We start from the raw sequence: 19,870 nt of genomic DNA, 5'->3' as shown, positions 1-19,870 counted from the left end.
CACCATGATGAGGCACCTCAAGGATGTACACAAAAGGACACATGCTCAACTTTTTGGAGGTAACTCTTCAGAAAGACGAGCCAGTACATCCACAGCAGCTCAGCCTGGACCATCACCTGCAGAGCTTACTCCTTCTTCTGCAGCTCAGGTGAGCCCTTCATCTGTGGGGGGAGAATCTCCTTTTGCTGGCCCTCTGGAAATGAACCCTCGATTTCGGAAGGTTGATATTCATTGCACATTTTGTAAAGCTCTAATTTGTTATAGGGAGACCAGTGTTTCCCTATTGAATAACAAAATAGATCAGCACATTTGTAGCTTTGAATGATTTTCCCATGGTTCCTTTCCTCTGTCCCTGCATGAACACAACGGTTCTTTTAAGAGCCAACCTTATCTTTCATCTTTTTTTTACATTTTTTTTAAAAAACTTTTTTTTTTTTACCGTACGCGTACGGTAAGCGTACCTTTTTTTTTATTTTTTAAAAAAAACACTAAAAATCATTTTTCACATTACAAGGTCCTTGAAAGACTACAATTATTACTATTGACTTACCATACTCACTGAAAAAAATATTTATTCATTTGTTTTTTAAAAAAATAGTTTTTAAAATGGTTGTAGTTTACGAAAATTTTCTATATCGATCTGAAAAAAAAGAAAAAAGTATTAATATTTTTAAAACATTTTATAATACAGTACACATATTTACATTTTTTTCCAAAAAATATTTTTGCCTTATTTTTGCTGTTTTCAGAATATATTGCATTTCACTATAAATTGTGAAAGCAATTGCATTCATCATTTTACAGCGGGCAAAAAAAAATAACAATCTCAAAGATTGTATTAAAAAAGCCCAGAATCTCTTCTCACTTAAACTTATCATTACAGAAATGCATATTATTCTTAAAAAATGTCATCTAAAAACAATACTTTTTTCTTTAAAATACCGTCTGATATTTTTGTTTCAGAAGTACATTCACAATAATATATCTCAAATAACTCCAAAATACATCTGATTTTATTTCCTTTAGGCCAAATAGTATTTTTTATTCTTTCCCTGGAATAAATTTCCAAGGGAAAACCATTAAAATTCTAAAGTTTAATCTGTCCAGATCTCACCGATTCTCTGTAACATTTTGGTTCACGAAAATTTTTCGAATAATTTATTTAGTCCACAATAGAATTGCTTACTTTTCCACATGGCCAAATAGTAATTTTTGAAATCATTTTTGAAAAAATTTCCAGTGGCAGTCCAATAACATTCCAAAATTTAAAATGTGCAGAAGTTACCGATAATCTCTAAATTATTGGTTTTTCAAAATTGCATTAAAAATTTAAAAAGTCCACATTACAATTGGTTATCTTTCCTTTAGGCCAAATGATAATTTTAAAAATCTTTTTTCTACAAAATTGCAATGGTAATCCTGTAAAATGGTAAAATTATTTTGTCCAGATCTTGCCAAGTCTCTCTAAAATTTAGGTTTCAGGAAGATTAGATAGGAATTTGCTAAATCAAAAGGCAAACGTTGTTTGAAAATCAATTGGGAATCATTACACAGTGTCCATCCTTTTTCACATTTTAGATAAACTGTGTAATGTCCAGAAGTAACAGTAGGTCCATCATGGAAAATTATTGCAACAGTTACAAAAGTTTTTCCTGAAATTGATAATTGCTGTCCTGTAAACTTCTTTATTAAAGTATCCAATTTTGATCCATCAGCTCTACATCGTTGCATCATTAAAATTACATACTGTCCGTATTCCCTTAAAATTAATGTTGATAACATGTCAGAATTACACTCACCACATTTCATGCTATGATTAGCATCTTTAACTAAGTTTGCAAAAGTGACTGTTTTACTCTCTGGCAATGTCAAATAAATAAACCTTTCATTATCAACAATAGAACCACTTATATTATAACAATTATCACAACTATGTTCCCATTTATAAGAGAGACCAAAAAAAATGTCAATGGGAACTCCTTCTTCTTCCACTACCTGAAGAAAATACATCAAAAATTCGTGAGCATCTTGCTGTTCATTTTGAGAAAACTGTGTTCGTCCTGAACATACATCTAAAAGTTTTCTAATATCAGTAGCACTTTCTATTTGAGTTTTATCTTTACTCAGCTTTTGAAAAAGGAGACTGAGCTCTGAACAGAATCTTTTTCCCTGATTTATTATTATCTGCTCTTGCAAACTTTCCAGATAAAAAGCAACATTCAGCACTACATTTGCGTAGCAGTTGACACCAGAGCTATTTTCAAAATGACATCCTACAACCTGTTCTTCATTTTCCTTATTCTTTTTGCTTGCAATTACATCACTCCTCTTTTTTTTCCTCTTCTCTACATCTTCATTACAGATATTCTCATTTCTCCTTTTACGAGAAACTACACGTTTCTCCAACACAGGATACTGACCTAAATGAGGAGCATAGCTTCTTCTTAATCTATTATACTCCTTTACACAGTTTGTATCAGCACTAACTTTTGAGTCATCGAAGTCTATCATGAATAAACCTGATAATGTTTTGACTCGTGACAAAGCAACATATGCCATACCTTCTTTGAACACACTAGATCCAATGTTCACAAATGCACAATCTACAGTCAATCCTTGAGACTTGTGAATAGTTACAGCATATGCTAGAGAAAACGGAAACTGCTTCCTACGTACATATAAGTCTTTCACAAGCATGAAACGAACTGAACAACGACAAATGTCTTTAACTTCCTCTATCTGATCAAATTTTATTTTTAACCATTCAATTCCATCTTTTTTCTGATAATTAATAAAACCCACAACTCTTCCCATCGCTCCATTTACTAAGCCTTTTTCAACATCCAAATTTCTCCTTAAAAACACTCTACAGTTCATGCAAACATATAGATTTTTTTCTAATCCTGCTGTTTTGGAGATGTTCTTCTCTAGTGAGTCCAATTTATTTTTCAGTTTGCCTGTTACTGTGACAGTAATTCTTCCATCCTCAATTTTGTCCACTGCTTCCAATTTCCTGATCTCTTCCTTTTCCAATTTCAAAAGCTCCTCATTAAATATTGAGCATTCACGTAGAGTTGGCATTAAGCAGATGACACTTTTGTTTTCTGCAATATTCTTGTATATTTTCTCTGCAACTATTTCTTCCTTTGGAAATAAGTTATGTAACAGCCGACTCTGTAATGCTTTTTTCCCAACTTCTGTGAGTAGTCCAATCCTGATATCTTTCAGAATACTTCCATATTCTTCATCGTTTGCTTGCCTCATATTAGTTGTAAGTTCCTTGTACTCAAAGAAGGACCAAATATTTGTATTTCCAATGCTTCCCAATGACTTCTTCGTGTCTTCATGTGTCACAGTATTAAACACTGGTTGTCCTTTAACCGGAGTAAGTTGCAAAAGATCCCCAAAAACTATGACGTGTTTTCCACCAAATAACACGTCATAGTCTGTCTTCAAAATTTGCTGCATTCTTAAATGCACAAAGGCAAGCATTAAGTTTGATACCATGCTCACCTCATCAATAATGAGAACTTGCATCTTCTTCAATACTCTTGAAACTTCCAAGCATGCTTCTCCAGTTAGCTTGTTGAATTGTATTTTGTTCTCATGCTCCACTGGTAACATTAGCAAACGATGTAAGGTGATTCCTTTTATGTTATATGCTGCTAACCCAGTTGGAGCAGTAACCACACAAGACAAAGTAGAATCTGTTTTTTGCTTTAGGTAGCTTCTGATGACTTTAATTAGGAAACTTTTTCCAGTGCCAGCTTGTCCGCTTACATACATCCTGATTGGATGAAATGATGTGCATGAGCACTCTTTTTTTTCATGTAGAAATCCGTGATCAATTTTGTTTTTGATCTCTTCATAAATTTGTTGCTGCTCTTGATTCAGTTGTCTTTCCAAATTTTCTAAGTCTATAAATTCTTCTTGAGCTTGATTCATAGCCGTTTCCACTTCATTCATGGCTATTGATGCTTCATTTTCAACGATTGGTTGTCCTAGGGGATCTTGACTGTATGTTCCTGAACTTTGGCTGTCCTGAGAACTGTCTCTAGCAATTTCTGCTGCAATTGTAGTTTCCTGTTCAATTTCTTCATTTAACATTTGCAGATAAGTTGAGAATGTACTGCATTGTATGCTGTCTTTGCAAGCATTAAAAGAATCTTCATAGCTCTGGAATTCTCCCAGTAGTTCATCCTCTGAACGCCATGGTTTAAACAACTGTAAAAGAGCCAAGTAGTAAAATTCTTTCTTGTCGGTAGTGTCGCAACTCAGCTTCCGGTGATTTATCAAACTTCCTTTGGTTTGCTTCACCAAACATCCTTCTTCACCAACGACTTTATATTTTCCATTATTGATGTCTTCTGCAGCTTTCCGTGAATAAATGTAGTTCTGCAGCACTTCATAGAGACACATGTTCTCCAGATGATGACTTCTCTTGGGATAATATGTGTCCAACATGTTTGTTTTCAATATATCTGTACTTTCAGGTTCGAACTGTGCCAAATATTCAATTTCTCCAACAGATTTCAGTACCCGATTTCTCATTGCTGCAAGGCCTAAACTTGCCCAAATTATTCTTCTTGACTTCGAGTAGAGACTTGCAGAAGATAATCTATCTGAACATTCGTAGGATCCAATTTCTCGATGCGATAACATCTTCAAACTGAAACTGTACAGCTTCTTACTGACAGTCTTCTCGTGAGAAATCTCTTCCCACATTTCCTTCTATTCTGTTTTTTCTGATTTCGTAATGTAAGACGTTACATATCGAGCAACAGCAATGGAATTGTCAGCAACATACTGTATATCCATGTTAGCGTTCCACATGGATAAAATGACTGGGTTGTAGTCATTTATATTTTTTGATTCTTCTTTTCTTTTAAGGTTGTAGGTATTCTTAGGTGATTTTCTTGTGATAGTATGTCTCACAGCTGACATAAAACTGTTGACTCTTCCATTTGTAAGAACAGGTCTAGGAAATCCAAATCGACATTTAGTGTAGTATTTTTCTTTGCTCTTGTATTTCCGTCGACAGTATTTTCCACACCGATGACTTTGGAAACGTAGAACTTGCTCCTTTAACTTGTACTCTTCTGTGCTTTTAGGTATAGCACATGTTGCATATTCTTCAATGTAAGATAACACTGCTTCATCAGTATCTGTTCCAAACTTTGGGGCATCCTTGATCCACAGCAGCATATGAATATGAGGAGCACCTCTTGCCTGGTACTCTTTTCTCCAAAAGAAATCCACTACTTCTCCAAGGGGTGGATTTTTTTTATTGCAGATGAAGGACATCATAGCCTCAAATCTATGATTGAAATATCTGCAAACATTAACCGGATCCAATGAGCACAGTTCTCCTGCTGTCTTGTATTCGATGTTTTCAATGTTTGAATTGGCCTCTCGTAGAAAATCCAGTAAATCATCCCAAGCGTACTCGGCGCAGCTTAGGGTAAGGAACCATGTTGGTGTTCCTAAATTGCGTAACATGCATTTTAGTTCACCATGGCGTCGGTACCAATATTCATTTGTCCCACGCTGACAAGCCATCAGATTGATCAGTTGTGTTTCCAAATGATCATCTCGGTGCTGCACTTTCTCCATAAAATCCTTAGCAGACACATTTTGTAAATGTACTCCACTTTTTAAAATGTGATTTACTGCATAAGACAGTGCAGACAAGTCGCTTTCAAATAAAAGATGGAACAAATAAGGGATACTTTGTCGAAATCTGGGATCTTCAGCATATAGTCTTGTAGTCCGATACTCAGAAGCTGGAATCTGTTCCGGACGTTCATCGTATCGTCCTCCTTTTCCTTTAGGAAACAGCTGGGGAAAACATCGAGCTTCCAAGCTCTCCTCCCATACACTCACGGGATTTCCTTTTGCTTTCTTCATCTGAAAGAGATCAATATTGTCTCCCATAACTTCTTTCGAATGGAGAGGATGTATGCTAAAATGTTCATAAATTTCTTCTTCCTTTGACTTGTCCACTTTTTCAATTTGTCCACTTGGTGTTTCTGTATCTCCTTGTAAATCTTCTTCTTCTTCTTCTTCTACTATATAAATTGATTCATACCATTTGTTATTTTTTTTCAAATACAAATTTGCTCTTTGTACTTTCCGCACATCTACCAGCTCCTGCCAAATCTTCTTATTCTTTGTAGGTACACCATTAACCAGAATAATTAATGGTTCAGTTTCCAAAGTATCCGCATCAATAGTTTCCATATTTTTTTTCAAATCCAAGGGCAAATACACCACTCTACCTTTTAAACCTCTCAGTAAATCTGAAGGAGGTAATTTACCAGTTTTGGGCTCCATACGTACTATGGTCTGGAACGGATGAACACATTGAATGAGTATAGACTCATATGTATTTAATTCAGAAAGTTCAGCAGGAATAGCATCCAATTCTAAATTATTATGTACAGCTCTGGTCGGCATTCTATTTTCCTCTAACTTGTTGTAGCAGTATTTACAAATACGCTGATCTTCACCCAATTCAAAACAATTTTCAAGAAATATATATGTTGCAAAATCCATCCACTTATAATTATCTTCATTTTCACTCTTTCTGTAGAGATCAACATTCCTAGTTTGTTTTCTATAATGAGTTCTGCGGCAACAAATACAAGTAACATTTGGTCTTTCATTAGAGACTATTGCAAATTTTGTTATGTGATCATTAAATGTCTTACTTACACAAGGTTCTACATTCTCTTCCACTTCTGCCTCATTTACTGTGTCCTTCTCTGCACTGTTTTGTTCAGGACCAAAGTAACAAAACTGAATTTCATCAACAACCTTCTCTACATCTGATACCGTTCCTCGGAACAGAGCCCTATTCAATTCATTTAACTTTATTGCTGGACTTTTGGCAAAATACAACCGTCTCACAAACTTTCTCATTTCAGTATGATGAACAGCCAGCATCCTAAAATGATGGAAAACACTATTGCACACTTTTCTAGATAGACAAGCAAGAGAATGACCCTGCAAACCAGTATTCTCTCTCACTCTGCATGGATCCAGACTTTGAAGCACCTTAATCTTTTGTTTTACACTTTTTTTACTATATTCTCTTAGAAACTCTCGAAATCTGTCAATAGATTCCTGACGCACAGTGCAAATACTACTACAATTCCAAGTGTACACTGGGGCTTTAGGACGTCTCCCCATTGCCTCATCTGCCATCACTTGTACCTCATCTCTTGGAACCATTATCTCCTTCTCCATTATGCAACCATTTTTTACTTCGTATGAACGACCTCTGGTGTCAACTGCATGCAGCAAACTATTACTTTGAAAATAGCTCTCTTCATTAAAAAAAGGTTCACTACTTGAGCTATGCATCCACTTTCCTAAAAACACTTTACAAAAATTTGTTCTGTTCACTACTCTTTTGCTTTTGCTTTGTGATTTCAGTACATTAACCATTTTATCTAATGTACGCATCCTATTCAAAATTAATATGAATAGTTTCCTTTTTAATTCTAATGCCTTTGCTGCAATGGCTTCAATTTCTTTTTTTCTCTTATAATATTTAGCCTTTTGCTTATATTTCTTTATATCCTTTATCAAATTGGACATAACTCTTCTCTGAAACATTTTTCTACGTATCTCTTTAAATGCTGTTTTTCTGTTTATGTTAAACTTTTCAATTGCAGAAGGTATATTTGCATTAACTAAATCCTCAATTTTTTGCTGTTCTGTAGGTTTTGTTACATTTTTCCGAGAACAGACATTTTGTACATTTTTGTTTGTTTTCAATATTTTGTTTAGGAATTGTCTTTTTTGCTTACCAGAAGATTTTTTCTTTTTCCCAACATCAGCATCTTCTACTAACTTTGGTCCTCCAGTTGTCCTCAAATATAGTTTTTTTTTTAGCGTTTTTTGAACTCGAGATTTTGTAGGCATCTTAAATTTTGTTCACTGTTCTTCAGCAATACCTGCAAAAAAACTAAAAAAAAAATTCTTTATTGTATTTAAATATATTACTACATTTCTTTTCACAATAGTCACAAAACGAAATTTCTTTGCCAATTTGAATGCACACAAACTCCTCTTTTTTTTTGGGCAAGTGAAAATCTGTATAACAAACTGTCACATTATGAAACCAAGCTGTTTTTTTTTCAGACCACCACCGTGTGTATTCTCTGTGACTGCCTACACTCCAGCAGGGGCAACCAGCCTTAGTGATGCTGAATGTATTTGCATTACAGACTTAAACCTGAAAACCCCACTCGCTTCTAATTACTGTGCATGACTATACATGGCAAGCACATGGGTGTGTGCTAAACCTCTGCTTCTTCCCCCAAAAATTCGCTCCTCTTTTCCATCTACTGCAACTGTGAAATCACCAGAGCAAGACGCAATACATTTCTGCCTATAATTCTTCTATGCACACAGAGTCATGTTTTCACATTAGTGCCAAAACGAAATTTCTTTGCCAATTTGAAAGCACACTTACTGCTCTTTTTTTTTCGGGCCAAGTGAAAATCTCTTTTTACACTTTGAAATCACTTTTACAGACTGACACATTCTGAAACCTTTTTTTTTAAATTTATTTAAATGCACATGTCCAAGCTGTTTTTTTTTCAGACCACCACCGTGTGTATTCTCTGTGACTGCCTACACTCCAGCAGGGGCAACCAGCCTTAGTGATGCTGAATGTATTTGCATTACAGACTTAAACCTGAAAACCCCACTCGCTTCTAATTACTGTGCATGACTATACATGGCAAGCACATGGGTGTGTGCTAAACCTCTGCTTCTTCCCCCAAAAATTCGCTCCTCTTTTCCATCTACTGCAACTGTGAAATCACCAGAGCAAGACGCAATACATTTCTGCCTATAATTCTTCTATGCACACAGAGTCATGTTTTCACATTAGTGCCAAAACGAAATTTCTTTGCCAATTTGAAAGCACACTTACTGCTCTTTTTTTTTCGGGGGCAAGTGTATATCTCTTTTTTCAATTTGAAATCACTTTTACAGACTGACACATTCTGAAACCTTTTTTTTTAATTTATTTAAATGCACATGTCCAAGCAGTTTTTTTTTCAGACCACCACCGTGTGCATTCTCTGTGACTGCCTACACTCCAGCAGGGGCAACCAGCCTTAGTGATGCTGAATGTATTTGCATTACAGACTTAAACCTGAAAACCCCACTCGCTTCTAATTACTGTGCATGACTATACATGGCAAGCACATGGGTGTGTGCTAAACCTCTGCTTCTTCCCCCAAAAATTCGCTCCTCTTTTCCATCTACTGCAACTGTGAAATCACCAGAGCAAGACGCAATACATTTCTGCCTATAATTCTTCTATGCACACAGAGTCATGTTTTCACATTAGTGCCAAAACGAAATTTCTTTGCCAATTTGAAAGCACACTTACTGCTCTTTTTTTTTCGGGGGCAAGTGTATATCTCTTTTTTCAATTTGAAATCACTTTTACAGACTGACACATTCTGAAACCTTTTTTTTAAATTTATTTAAATGCACATGTCCAAGCAGTTTTTTTTTCAGACCACCACCGTGTGTATTCTCTGTGATTGCCTACACTCCAGCAGGGGCAAACAGCCTTAGTGATGCTGAATGTATTTGCATTACAGACTTAAACCTGAAAACCCCACTCGCTTCTAATTACTGTGCATGACTATACATGGCAAGCACATGGGTGTGTGCTAAACCTCTGCTTCTTCCCCCAAAAATTCGCTCCTCTTTTCCATCTACTGCAACTGTGAAATCACCAGAGCAAGACGCAATACATTTCTGCCTATAATTCTTCTATGCACACAGAGTCATGTTTTCACATTAGTGCCAAAACGAAATTTCTTTGCCAATTTGAAAGCACACTTACTGCTCTTTTTTTTTTCGGGCCAAGTGAAAATCTCTTTTTACACTTTGAAATCACTTTTACAGACTGACACATTCTGAAACCTTTTTTTTTAAATTTATTTAAATGCACATGTCCAAGCTGTTTTTTTTTCAGACCACCACCGTGTGTATTCTCTGTGACTGCCTACACTCCAGCAGGGGCAACCAGCCTTAGTGATGCTGAATGTATTTGCATTACAGACTTAAACCTGAAAACCCCACTCGCTTCTAATTACTGTGCATGACTATACATGGCAAGCACATGGGTGTGTGCTAAACCTCTGCTTCTTCCCCCAAAAATTCGCTCCTCTTTTCCATCTACTGCAACTGTGAAATCACCAGAGCAAGACGCAATACATTTCTGCCTATAATTCTTCTATGCACACAGAGTCATGTTTTCACATTAGTGCCAAAACGAAATTTCTTTGCCAATTTGAAAGCACACTTACTGCTCTTTTTTTTTCGGGCCAAGTGAAAATCTCTTTTTACACTTTGAAATCACTTTTACAGACTGACACATTCTGAAACCTTTTTTTTAAATTTATTTAAATGCACATGTCCAAGCTGTTTTTTTTTCAGACCACCACCGTGTGTATTCTCTGTGACTGCCTACACTCCAGCAGGGGCAACCAGCCTTAGTGATGCTGAATGTATTTGCATTACAGACTTAAACCTGAAAACCCCACTCGCTTCTAATTACTGTGCATGACTATACATGGCAAGCACATGGGTGTGTGCTAAACCTCTGCTTCTTCCCCCAAAAATTCGCTCCTCTTTTCCATCTACTGCAACTGTGAAATCACCAGAGCAAGACGCAATACATTTCTGCCTATAATTCTTCTATGCACACAGAGTCATGTTTTCACATTAGTGCCAAAACGAAATTTCTTTGCCAATTTGAAAGCACACTTACTGCTCTTTTTTTTTCGGGCCAAGTGAAAATCTCTTTTTACACTTTGAAATCACTTTTACAGACTGACACATTCTGAAACCTTTTTTTTTAAATTTATTTAAATGCACATGTCCAAGCTGTTTTTTTTTCAGACCACCACCGTGTGTATTCTCTGTGACTGCCTACACTCCAGCAGGGGCAACCAGCCTTAGTGATGCTGAATGTTTTTGCATTACAGACTTAAACCTGAAAACCCCACTCGCTTCTAATTACTGTGCATGACTATACATGGCAAGCACATGGGTGTGTGCTAAACCTCTGCTTCATCCCCCAAAAATTCGCTCCTCTTTTCCATCTACTGCAACTGTGAAATCACCAGAGCAAGACGCAATACATTTCTGCCTATAATTCTTCTATGCACACAGAGTCATGTTTTCACATTAGTGCCAAAACGAAATTTCTTTGCCAATTTGAAAGCACACTTACTGCTCTTTTTTTTTCGGGGGCAAGTGTATATCTCTTTTTTCAATTTGAAATCACTTTTACAGACTGACACATTCTGAAACCTTTTTTTTTAATTTATTTAAATGCACATGTCCAAGCAGTTTTTTTTTCAGACCACCACCGTGTGTATTCTCTGTGACTGCCTACACTCCAGCAGGGGCAACCAGCCTTAGTGATGCTGAATGTATTTGCATTACAGACTTAAACCTGAAAACCCCACTCGCTTCTAATTACTGTGCATGACTATACATGGCAAGCACATGGGTGTGTGCTAAACCTCTGCTTCTTCCCCCAAAAATTCGCTCCTCTTTTCCATCTACTGCAACTGTGAAATCACCAGAGCAAGACGCAATACATTTCTGCCTATAATTCTTCTATGCACACAGAGTCATGTTTTCACATTAGTGCCAAAACGAAATTTCTTTGCCAATTTGAAAGCACACTTACTGCTCTTTTTTTTTCGGGCCAAGTGAAAATCTCTTTTACAGACTGACACATTATGAATCCACCATGTGTAACTACAACAAAAACAATTCCCATTTCTATTATTCATTTCTTAAGTTACCACATACATCCCCTCTCAAACTGTAAACTCACCTTTAAAATTAGTTAGTTGTGAAAGAAATGTGTCACTCAAACAGCAGATTATCAGAGCCAGGATCTCTGTTCTGTACACCTCTCTCCTCTCAGCAGAACCAGATAATGGCAAACTTTCCCTCTATTTTTCCACACATATACATGTAAGTTTCAAATCTCAGTGCTTCCCCCTTTTTTTCAAATGTAATGACACATTTCTATTGGTTGAAAACCAACCCTTTTCCAAAAGTACCCTGCCCCCAACTTGACTTCTGCCTAGTACCCTTCCCCCAACTTGACTTCTGCCTGCTACCATAGCAACAGCTCATGGAACACTGCTGTGTGCAGTTAGGTCAGAAGTTCGACACACAATGTTTCAATTCCACAGAGCAAGAGTGCTTGACTTTTCAAACCTAACTGCAAATCCATAGTACTGTTCTTTGGTTACACATTTTTTTGTACCAATACAAAACATGCTTCTATTAATTTTCACATACAGCCTAGTTTTTTTTCTAGAATGGTATGAAACAGCCAATCAGTTCTTTTTGTTTTGTAAAAAATATGTATGCCTCCATTTCCAAACTGTCTTTCTTTTCATATTGCCATTCTACTGAAAGACACCTCCTGAGTGCATCCAGTTCTCCTTTGAAGATGTTCACAGTGTGGATTGTAGGGCACAGCTATGTCTTCTGGAGTGAAAAGTTTGCAGAGAAAACAGATATGGTGAGAGACCTTGCTTTGCCAAATGTAGACATTAAATGGATTGGTCAGAGAGGGTTAAAGTGGCACCAATTGATGCCATTGGTGAAATCCTTCATGCAAATCCAACACCCTGACCTCATAATAGTGCACTGTGGTGGCAATGACCTAGGCACTTTGACTGGGGTAGGTCTGGAAATGCTTATGAAGGACACCTTTGCACAACTGTTTACACTTTTCCCTAAAACTGCCTTTGTGTTTTCCAACATATGCCAAAGGCAAAAATGGAACTGGTCCAATCATTTCTGTCCACAGATTGACAAAGCAAGAAAGCACGTCAACAAATCTGTTTCTGCTTTCCTCCGTGACTATGGTATGGGTGCCATTTACCACAACAACTTGCGTTACGACATGCAAGACATTTATAGAGGAGATGGTGTGCACTTCAATGATGAAGGGAACAGAGTCTTCCTCTTGAACCTTAGACTCTGCATCGGTACTTACTTGTAGGTACCACTAAAAAAATGACTCCATAAACACAACAGCTCTTTTTAGAGCTCCCTAATTTCTAAACTCTTAAATCTGATTTTCATTTATTTATTTTTATTTTTTTTACCGTACGCTTACCGTGAGCTTACCGTACGCGTACCCCGTGATTTTTTTTAAAATCAATAAATGTTTTTTTTGTACTTTTCTGTCCTTCTTTGACCCCCTTACAATTGTTAGGGGGTCTGTAACTCTCCTCATTGCCCCCTTTCCTTGTTTTCACTCTTTTTTTTCAGAGTGAAATACACAAAATGGCGGCCGCCGCTTCCTGGTTTCGGCCGATTCGAATGTTTACTAAGATCTAAGAGCCAATCAGAATCGCGCTCGCGCACGCCACCGTACGCTTACCGTAAGCGTACGGTAAGCGTACCGTAAGCTGGCTCAGATATATATATTGATTTAAAGGCTATTTTCTCAAAATCAACTGAACTGATTTACACCAAACCTACAAAAGGCACTTCCTTGACCTACGGACTACCTCTCTGCCAAATTTCTAGTAATTCTGTTCAGCCGTTCGGGCTGTAGCTCGTTCTAAAGGTCCTATGGAAAAATGCATGGGAAAAACGCGTTTTGGGACCCCCCTTTTATCTCAGCCCCCGCTTGACGGATCCCCCCGAGACTTTCAGGGTAGGAGCGGAGCGTAGCGCCCCACCTATTTTGAGAAATTCGCGAGGATTCGTCGACCGGCGCCAAAGTTATTCAAAATAGAATGTTGAGGTTTTCCTATGGAAACGTGGTCCTAACTATAACTACCTACTGGCGACCGCCAGTAGGTAATATATATATATATATATATGATGCCTCCAGGCTTAGGTAACTGCCACCGCACTCCTGAACAGAGGGTGCGTCGTCGGAGCGGACCACCCAGGCACGGTCCGTAGTAAATTTCGAAAGTTCCTCGCAACGCAAGGATGACGACGCCGTGTTCTGGTCAATAAACTTTTATTGCAATCGGCTGGTAGGACGCGTTTCGCCTGACTAGCAGGCTTGTTCACCAACGACTTGCCCGTTTCTTTGGCCATTTTAAATAAAGTGTTCACATCGTGTCACATGACTAAGACTACTAACAGAGTGTATTGAAAGAAAGACTCGTAGTTTTTTGTCATCATAGCATACATGCACTCAATATACGATAGTCACATATTACGATATCAATTTAGGTAAACAAATAAATAAGTCCTCACTCCTCAGTACATTTCAATACATTACAGATTAAGAAAGCATAATGCCATTAGTTGTGAAAAGTATTTCTTCTCAGACTCATTAGAATAGAAGAAATAGCTCGGAAAGCGAGTCAGTACTACGCTAAAATTTGATACACATAGCAAACGCAAATTGTCAAAAAGTTGCCTGCTTATTTATGAGGTAGAGAATATGTTCCCTTGAGTACTGATATAGCATAAATGGCATCAGTTTTTCTTATGCGACTATTTATAATTAAGCCCCAGTGGGCCGTTAATTCAGTGCATATATTAAGAACAAATTACAGGTAAAATTCATTCTTTTCCTACACCCCAAGTGGGCTAGTACTACAGTATAATCCCAAATACATTCATGGTTAATCTTAAAGATTGAAATTGTGATTGTGTATCTGATATACAACAACAAATAAACAAAAAAATTATAAAAAAAGATACAGTTAAAAACGGGGCAGAGAAGTTGCCTATTAAATACTTAATTCTATATTCCAGCGCTGACACAAAGTCTGATTATAAGTGTGTGACTAAATCTTCCTCAATATTCAGTCCTCCAGGGGACCGTGTATTGAGCTCTAAAATGTAGCAAGACTCAAGTTTACGCAACTTTTTTTCTCTATTACCTCCTCGTTGGTTTAGAGGAATGCAGTCTATCACAAAATAAACTAGGCCTTGAGTACTCTTGTTGTGATATGCTGCAAAGTGTCTCGCAACGGGGTAGGAATTGTCCCCATTCCGAATTGCTCTAAGATGTTGTAGCACTCTCTTGTGGACTGGATGGATCGTGCTGCCAACGTACCTCAAGCCACAAGGGCATTGAAGGACGTAGACAGCAAAATCTGTCTTGCATGTAAGATGTCCTTTGATTTTTTTCATCCGTTTTGATAGTCCTAATGTACAAACCTGTGTATTTTTCCCAAAACTACAAGCTTTACATTTGGTGCACTTAGTAAACCCATCTCTGGGTTTGAGCCAATTCGTGGACTGTTTATTAGGACGCTTCATAACGTTGCTCACCAGCATTTGCCTGAAAGACCGCGCCCTTCTAAATGTGATTGCTGGTCTTCTCTGAGTTAGTTTGCTAAGAATCGGGTCATTTCTGATCAAGTGCCAATGTTTGGTAAGAATGCTTCTGATTTGGCCATGTTTGCGATTATAGGTTGTAATCATTCTTGGTTGATTATTTTCTGGATTAGTTCTTTTGTTTTTACTTTTACTGGGTCTGAAGAGGATATCTTCCCTCGTAGATTCCCTTGCCTTTTTAGTTGCTGTTTGTAGATTTGCCTTAGTATATCCTCTGGCTCGAAATCTCGAGCTAAGTTTGGTTAACTCTTTCTCTAATACTGCGTCTTTACTACAGTTACGCATGGTTCTTAGGCATTCTCCGTATGGGATGCTTTTAATCAGATTTTGAGGATGAAAACTATCTGCATGAAGGAGGGTGTTCCCTGCAGTGGGCTTTCTATATAGTTTAGTCTGGAGTTTGGAATTGTTGACATAAATGGAGAGGTCTGGAAAATCTACTGATGAATTGCTGATGGTACTGGTGAACTTAAGATTTAAATTGTTCACCTGCAATTTTTTAATAAAGTTTTTTGCTGACTCCTCCGTTCCTTTCCAAACTACAAACAGGTCGTCGATAAATCGACTCCAGTGTAGTACATTTTCCTCCCACTCAGTATGGTACGCGACCTGGACCACCTGCTCCTCCCACCAGCCCATATGCAAATTTGCATAGCTGGGGGCGAAGCAGGTGCCCATCGCCTGCCCACAGATTTGATGGAAAAGCTCATCATTAGAAAGAAAAGAATTGCTTTTCAAGCAGGTGGACACCATGCTCAATAGCATCTGGGTATGGGCCCAAAGTTTAATCAGACGGTTACTCAAGAAATGTTTAATAGCATTCAGGCCATCCTCATGTTTGATGCTTGTGTATAGTGTAGTTACATCAATCGTCATCAATAGATAGTCATCTTCCCAAGGCAGATCATATATTTTTTTCAGAAAATCTCCTGTGTCCTGTATATAAGATGGTAAAGTTTTTACTATAGGGCACAAGAATGAATCTACAAACTTTGATGTATTCTCAAATGCTCCTCCTATAGCGGAGATAATGGGGCGCCCTGGGGGATTATCTAGGCTTTTGTGCACCTTTGGAATGAGGTAAAAGACGGGGATAACCGGTTTGTCTATTTTCAGGAACATACGTTCCTCTGATGTTAATAAACCTTGGTTATGCCAGTCTTGAAGTTGTACATTAAACTTAGAAAAGCTCATTTGCATCAAAGAATCAGTAACTCTTACATAGTTACTGCAGTTATTTAGTTGTTTGTATGCCTCATTCAAATATCTAGTTCTATCCCACAGTACCACGTTCCCTCCTTTGTCAGCATTTCTCACAATACAGTTACCATCTGAAGTCAATTTAGTAACTAACGCCTAGTACTCTTTTTCATGCTGTGAATAGACTTTATGTTTCACACTAGTACATTTCTCCAAATTCTTAAGATCGTTAATCACTAGTTCATTGAAAATGTCAATAGAGTCTTTGGCAGTTATGGGTATAAATTTAGATGGTGGTCTGAAGCTGGTAGGTTCATTTGCAGTGATTTCAACCTCTTGTTCCCTGGCAGTTACTAGTGCTTGACTCATAGAGATCAAAGAAGTTTCTTCTTGGTCATGAAGGCTGGTGTTCTCATCCTGGTTATTCATTACAGTACAATAACCACCCTCATTATCCATACCACGTAAACCCAGCATAAGATCCATATCTGCCACAGAAAGACTGCCTGGATGTTCTAGGACAACAGGACCACTGCTCTCTTCTCGTGGTTTTAGTGCCTTCTTTTGTGCAAATAGTTTTTTCAATTTTAAAGTCCTAACAAATTTAAATACATCTACTCTTGTTGTTACGTAGTTAAAATCTGCTGGTGGACAATAGGACAGTCCTAGTTTGAGTAATTTGGTCTCCTTCTCAGTTAGTGTGATACCAGTAAGATTTATGATTGTGCTTTCCTCTTCTTCAGGTAAAGTCTCAGTTATTATTTCTTTTTCAAGTTTACGGGTTTGATATTTCTTTGTCCCCTTCCGCCTCTGTTGCCTCTGCCTTTTCCTCTTTGTGTGCCTTCGTAGTTGACAAATGGTCTCGGGCGGAGATTGAACCTCCTTTCTTGTTCTAAAAAACCAAATTCTTCTAGAACTGAAGGTGCATTTGATTCTCCTTGTCTGCTTTGGCCTTCTTCCAAATCGGTGTCTACTTCGGAGCTTTGTAGGCTACTTAATTCTGACTGGTCTACTGTCGTACTGGGTCCTTTATAGTTCAATCGCTGTTTTCTAACACTCTCGAATTTCTTAGCAAAAGTGTAGATCTGGCCCCGTTCGTAGTCGTTTTTATCTCTCAAGAATTTTTGAGCCTTTCTTTCTTTTATAGTTGTTTCCAATTTTTTCAGGCGTTCAGACAGCTCTGTCATGAATTTATCAATTGGTTCTCTGTTGGTTTCTTTCTCCAGCATGTCAGAAATTTGCGAGATTTCTTCCATTATCTTTTGTCGATCTATTTCGGCATCTTTAATGAGGATCCCCAGCATCCTCCGTGATGCCTCTTGATTGTTGTCTGCCCACTCTATGAGCATATTAGGATTGGGGTCCTCATACGTGGGGGCCACCAAAATGCGAAGCCCTCTCGGAATCCTTTTTACTTCTAGATACCTTTGGAGGGACTTAGCCTCCTAAAAAGGCAAGGGAATCTTCGAGGGAAGATATCCTCTTCAGACCCAGCAAAAGTAAAAACAAAAGAACTAATCCAGAAAATAATCAACCAAGAATGATTACAACCTATAATCGCAAACATGGCCAAATCAGAAGCATTCTTACCAAACATTGGCACTTGATCAGAAATGACCCGATTCTTAGCAAACTAACTCAGAGAAGACCAGCAATCACATTTAGAAGGGCGCGGTCTTTCAGGCAAATGCTGGTGAGCAACGTTATGAAGCGTCCTAATAAACAGTCCACGAATTGGCTCAAACCCAGAGATGGGTTTACTAAGTGCACCAAATGTAAAGCTTGTAGTTTTGGGAAAAATACACAGGTTTATACATTAGGACTATCAAAACGGATGAAAAAAATCAAAGGACATCTTACATGCAAGACAGATTTTGCTGTCTACGTCCTTCAATGCCCTTGTGGCTTGAGGTATGTTGGCAGCACGATCCATCCAGTCCACAAGAGAGTGCTACAATATCTTAGAGCAATTCGGAATGGGGACAATTCCTACCCCGTTGCGAGACACTTTGCAGCATATCATAACAAGAGTACTCAAGGCCTAGTTTATTTTGTGATAGACTGCATTCCTTTAAACCAACGAGGAGGTAATAGAGAAAAAAAGTTGCGTAAACTTGAGTCTTGCTACATTTTAGAGCTCAATACACCGTCCCCTGGAGGACTGAATATTGAGGAAGATTTAGTCACACACTTATAATCAGACTTTGTGTCAGCGCTGGAATATAGAATTATGTATTTAATAGGCAACTTCTCTGCCCCGTTTTTAACTGTATCTTTTTTTATAATTTTTTTGTTTATTTGTTGTTGTATATCAGATACACAATCACAATTTCAATCTTTAAGATTAACCATGAATGTATTTGGGATTATACTGTAGTACTACTAGCCCACTTGGGGTGTAGGAAAAGAATGAATTTTACCTGTAATTTGTTCTTAATATATGCACTGAATTAACGACCCACTGGGGCTTAATTATAAATAGTCGCGTAAGAAAAACTGATGCCATTTATGCTATATCAGTACTCAAGGGAACATATTCTCTACCTCATAAATAAGCAGGCAACTTTTTGACAATTTGCGTTTGCTATGTTTATCAAATTTTAGCGTAGTACTGACTCGCTTTCCGAGCTATTTCTTCTATTCTAATGAGTCTGGGAAGAAATACTTTTCACAACTAATGGCATTATGCTTTCTTAATCTGTAATGTATTGAAATGTACTGAGGAGTGAGGACCTATTTATTTGTTTACCTAAATTGATATCGTAATATGTGACTATCGTATATTGAGTGCATGTATGCTATGATGACAAAAAACTACGAGTCTTTCTTTCAATACACTCTGTTAGTAGTCTTAGTCATGTGACACGATGTGAACACTTTATTTAAAATGGCCAAAGAAACGGGCAAGTCGTTGGTGAACAAGCCTGCTAGTCAGGCGAAACGCGTCCTACCAGCCGATTGCAATAAAAGTTTATTGACCAGAACACGGCGTCGTCATCCTTGCGTTGCGAGGAACTTTCGAAATATATATATATAGATATATATATATATATATATATATATATATATATATATATATATGTGTGTATATATTACCTACTGGCGGTCGCCAGTAGGTAGTTATAGTTAGGACCCTCTTTCCATAGGAAAACCGCAACATTCTATTTGGAATAACTTTGCCGCCGGTCGACGAATCCTCGCGAAATTTTCAAAACTAATGGGGCACTATGCTCCGCTCCTACCCTGAAAGTCTCGGGGGGATTCGTCAAGTGGGGGCTGA

The 19,870-nt window shown here is 37.6% G+C and overlaps 1 protein-coding gene across 1 annotated transcript in view; it reads right to left on the bottom strand.

Moving 5' to 3' along the window:
- LOC146862531 (uncharacterized) overlaps positions 1–11,997 on the bottom strand; it is a 55,145-nt gene extending 43,148 nt beyond the window's left edge. The window contains exons 1-2 of the mRNA XM_085643094.1: positions 11,888–11,997; positions 4,808–7,972 (exon numbers count right to left, since the gene is read on the bottom strand). Coding sequence (XP_085499220.1) covers positions 4,808–7,929 — 3,122 coding nt within the window. The 5' untranslated portion in view covers positions 7,930–7,972; positions 11,888–11,997. The remainder of the gene's footprint in view (positions 1–4,807; positions 7,973–11,887) is intronic.
- Between the last annotated feature and the right edge of the window lie 7,873 nt (positions 11,998–19,870).

The sequence above is a fragment of the Triturus cristatus genome, chromosome 2_2 (assembly GCF_964204655.1).
Source record: "Triturus cristatus chromosome 2_2, aTriCri1.1, whole genome shotgun sequence".
NCBI lineage: Eukaryota > Metazoa > Chordata > Amphibia > Caudata > Salamandridae > Triturus > Triturus cristatus.
The sequence above is the reverse complement of the archived record's forward strand: the minus strand, read 5'-3'. Positions and strand labels throughout refer to the sequence as shown.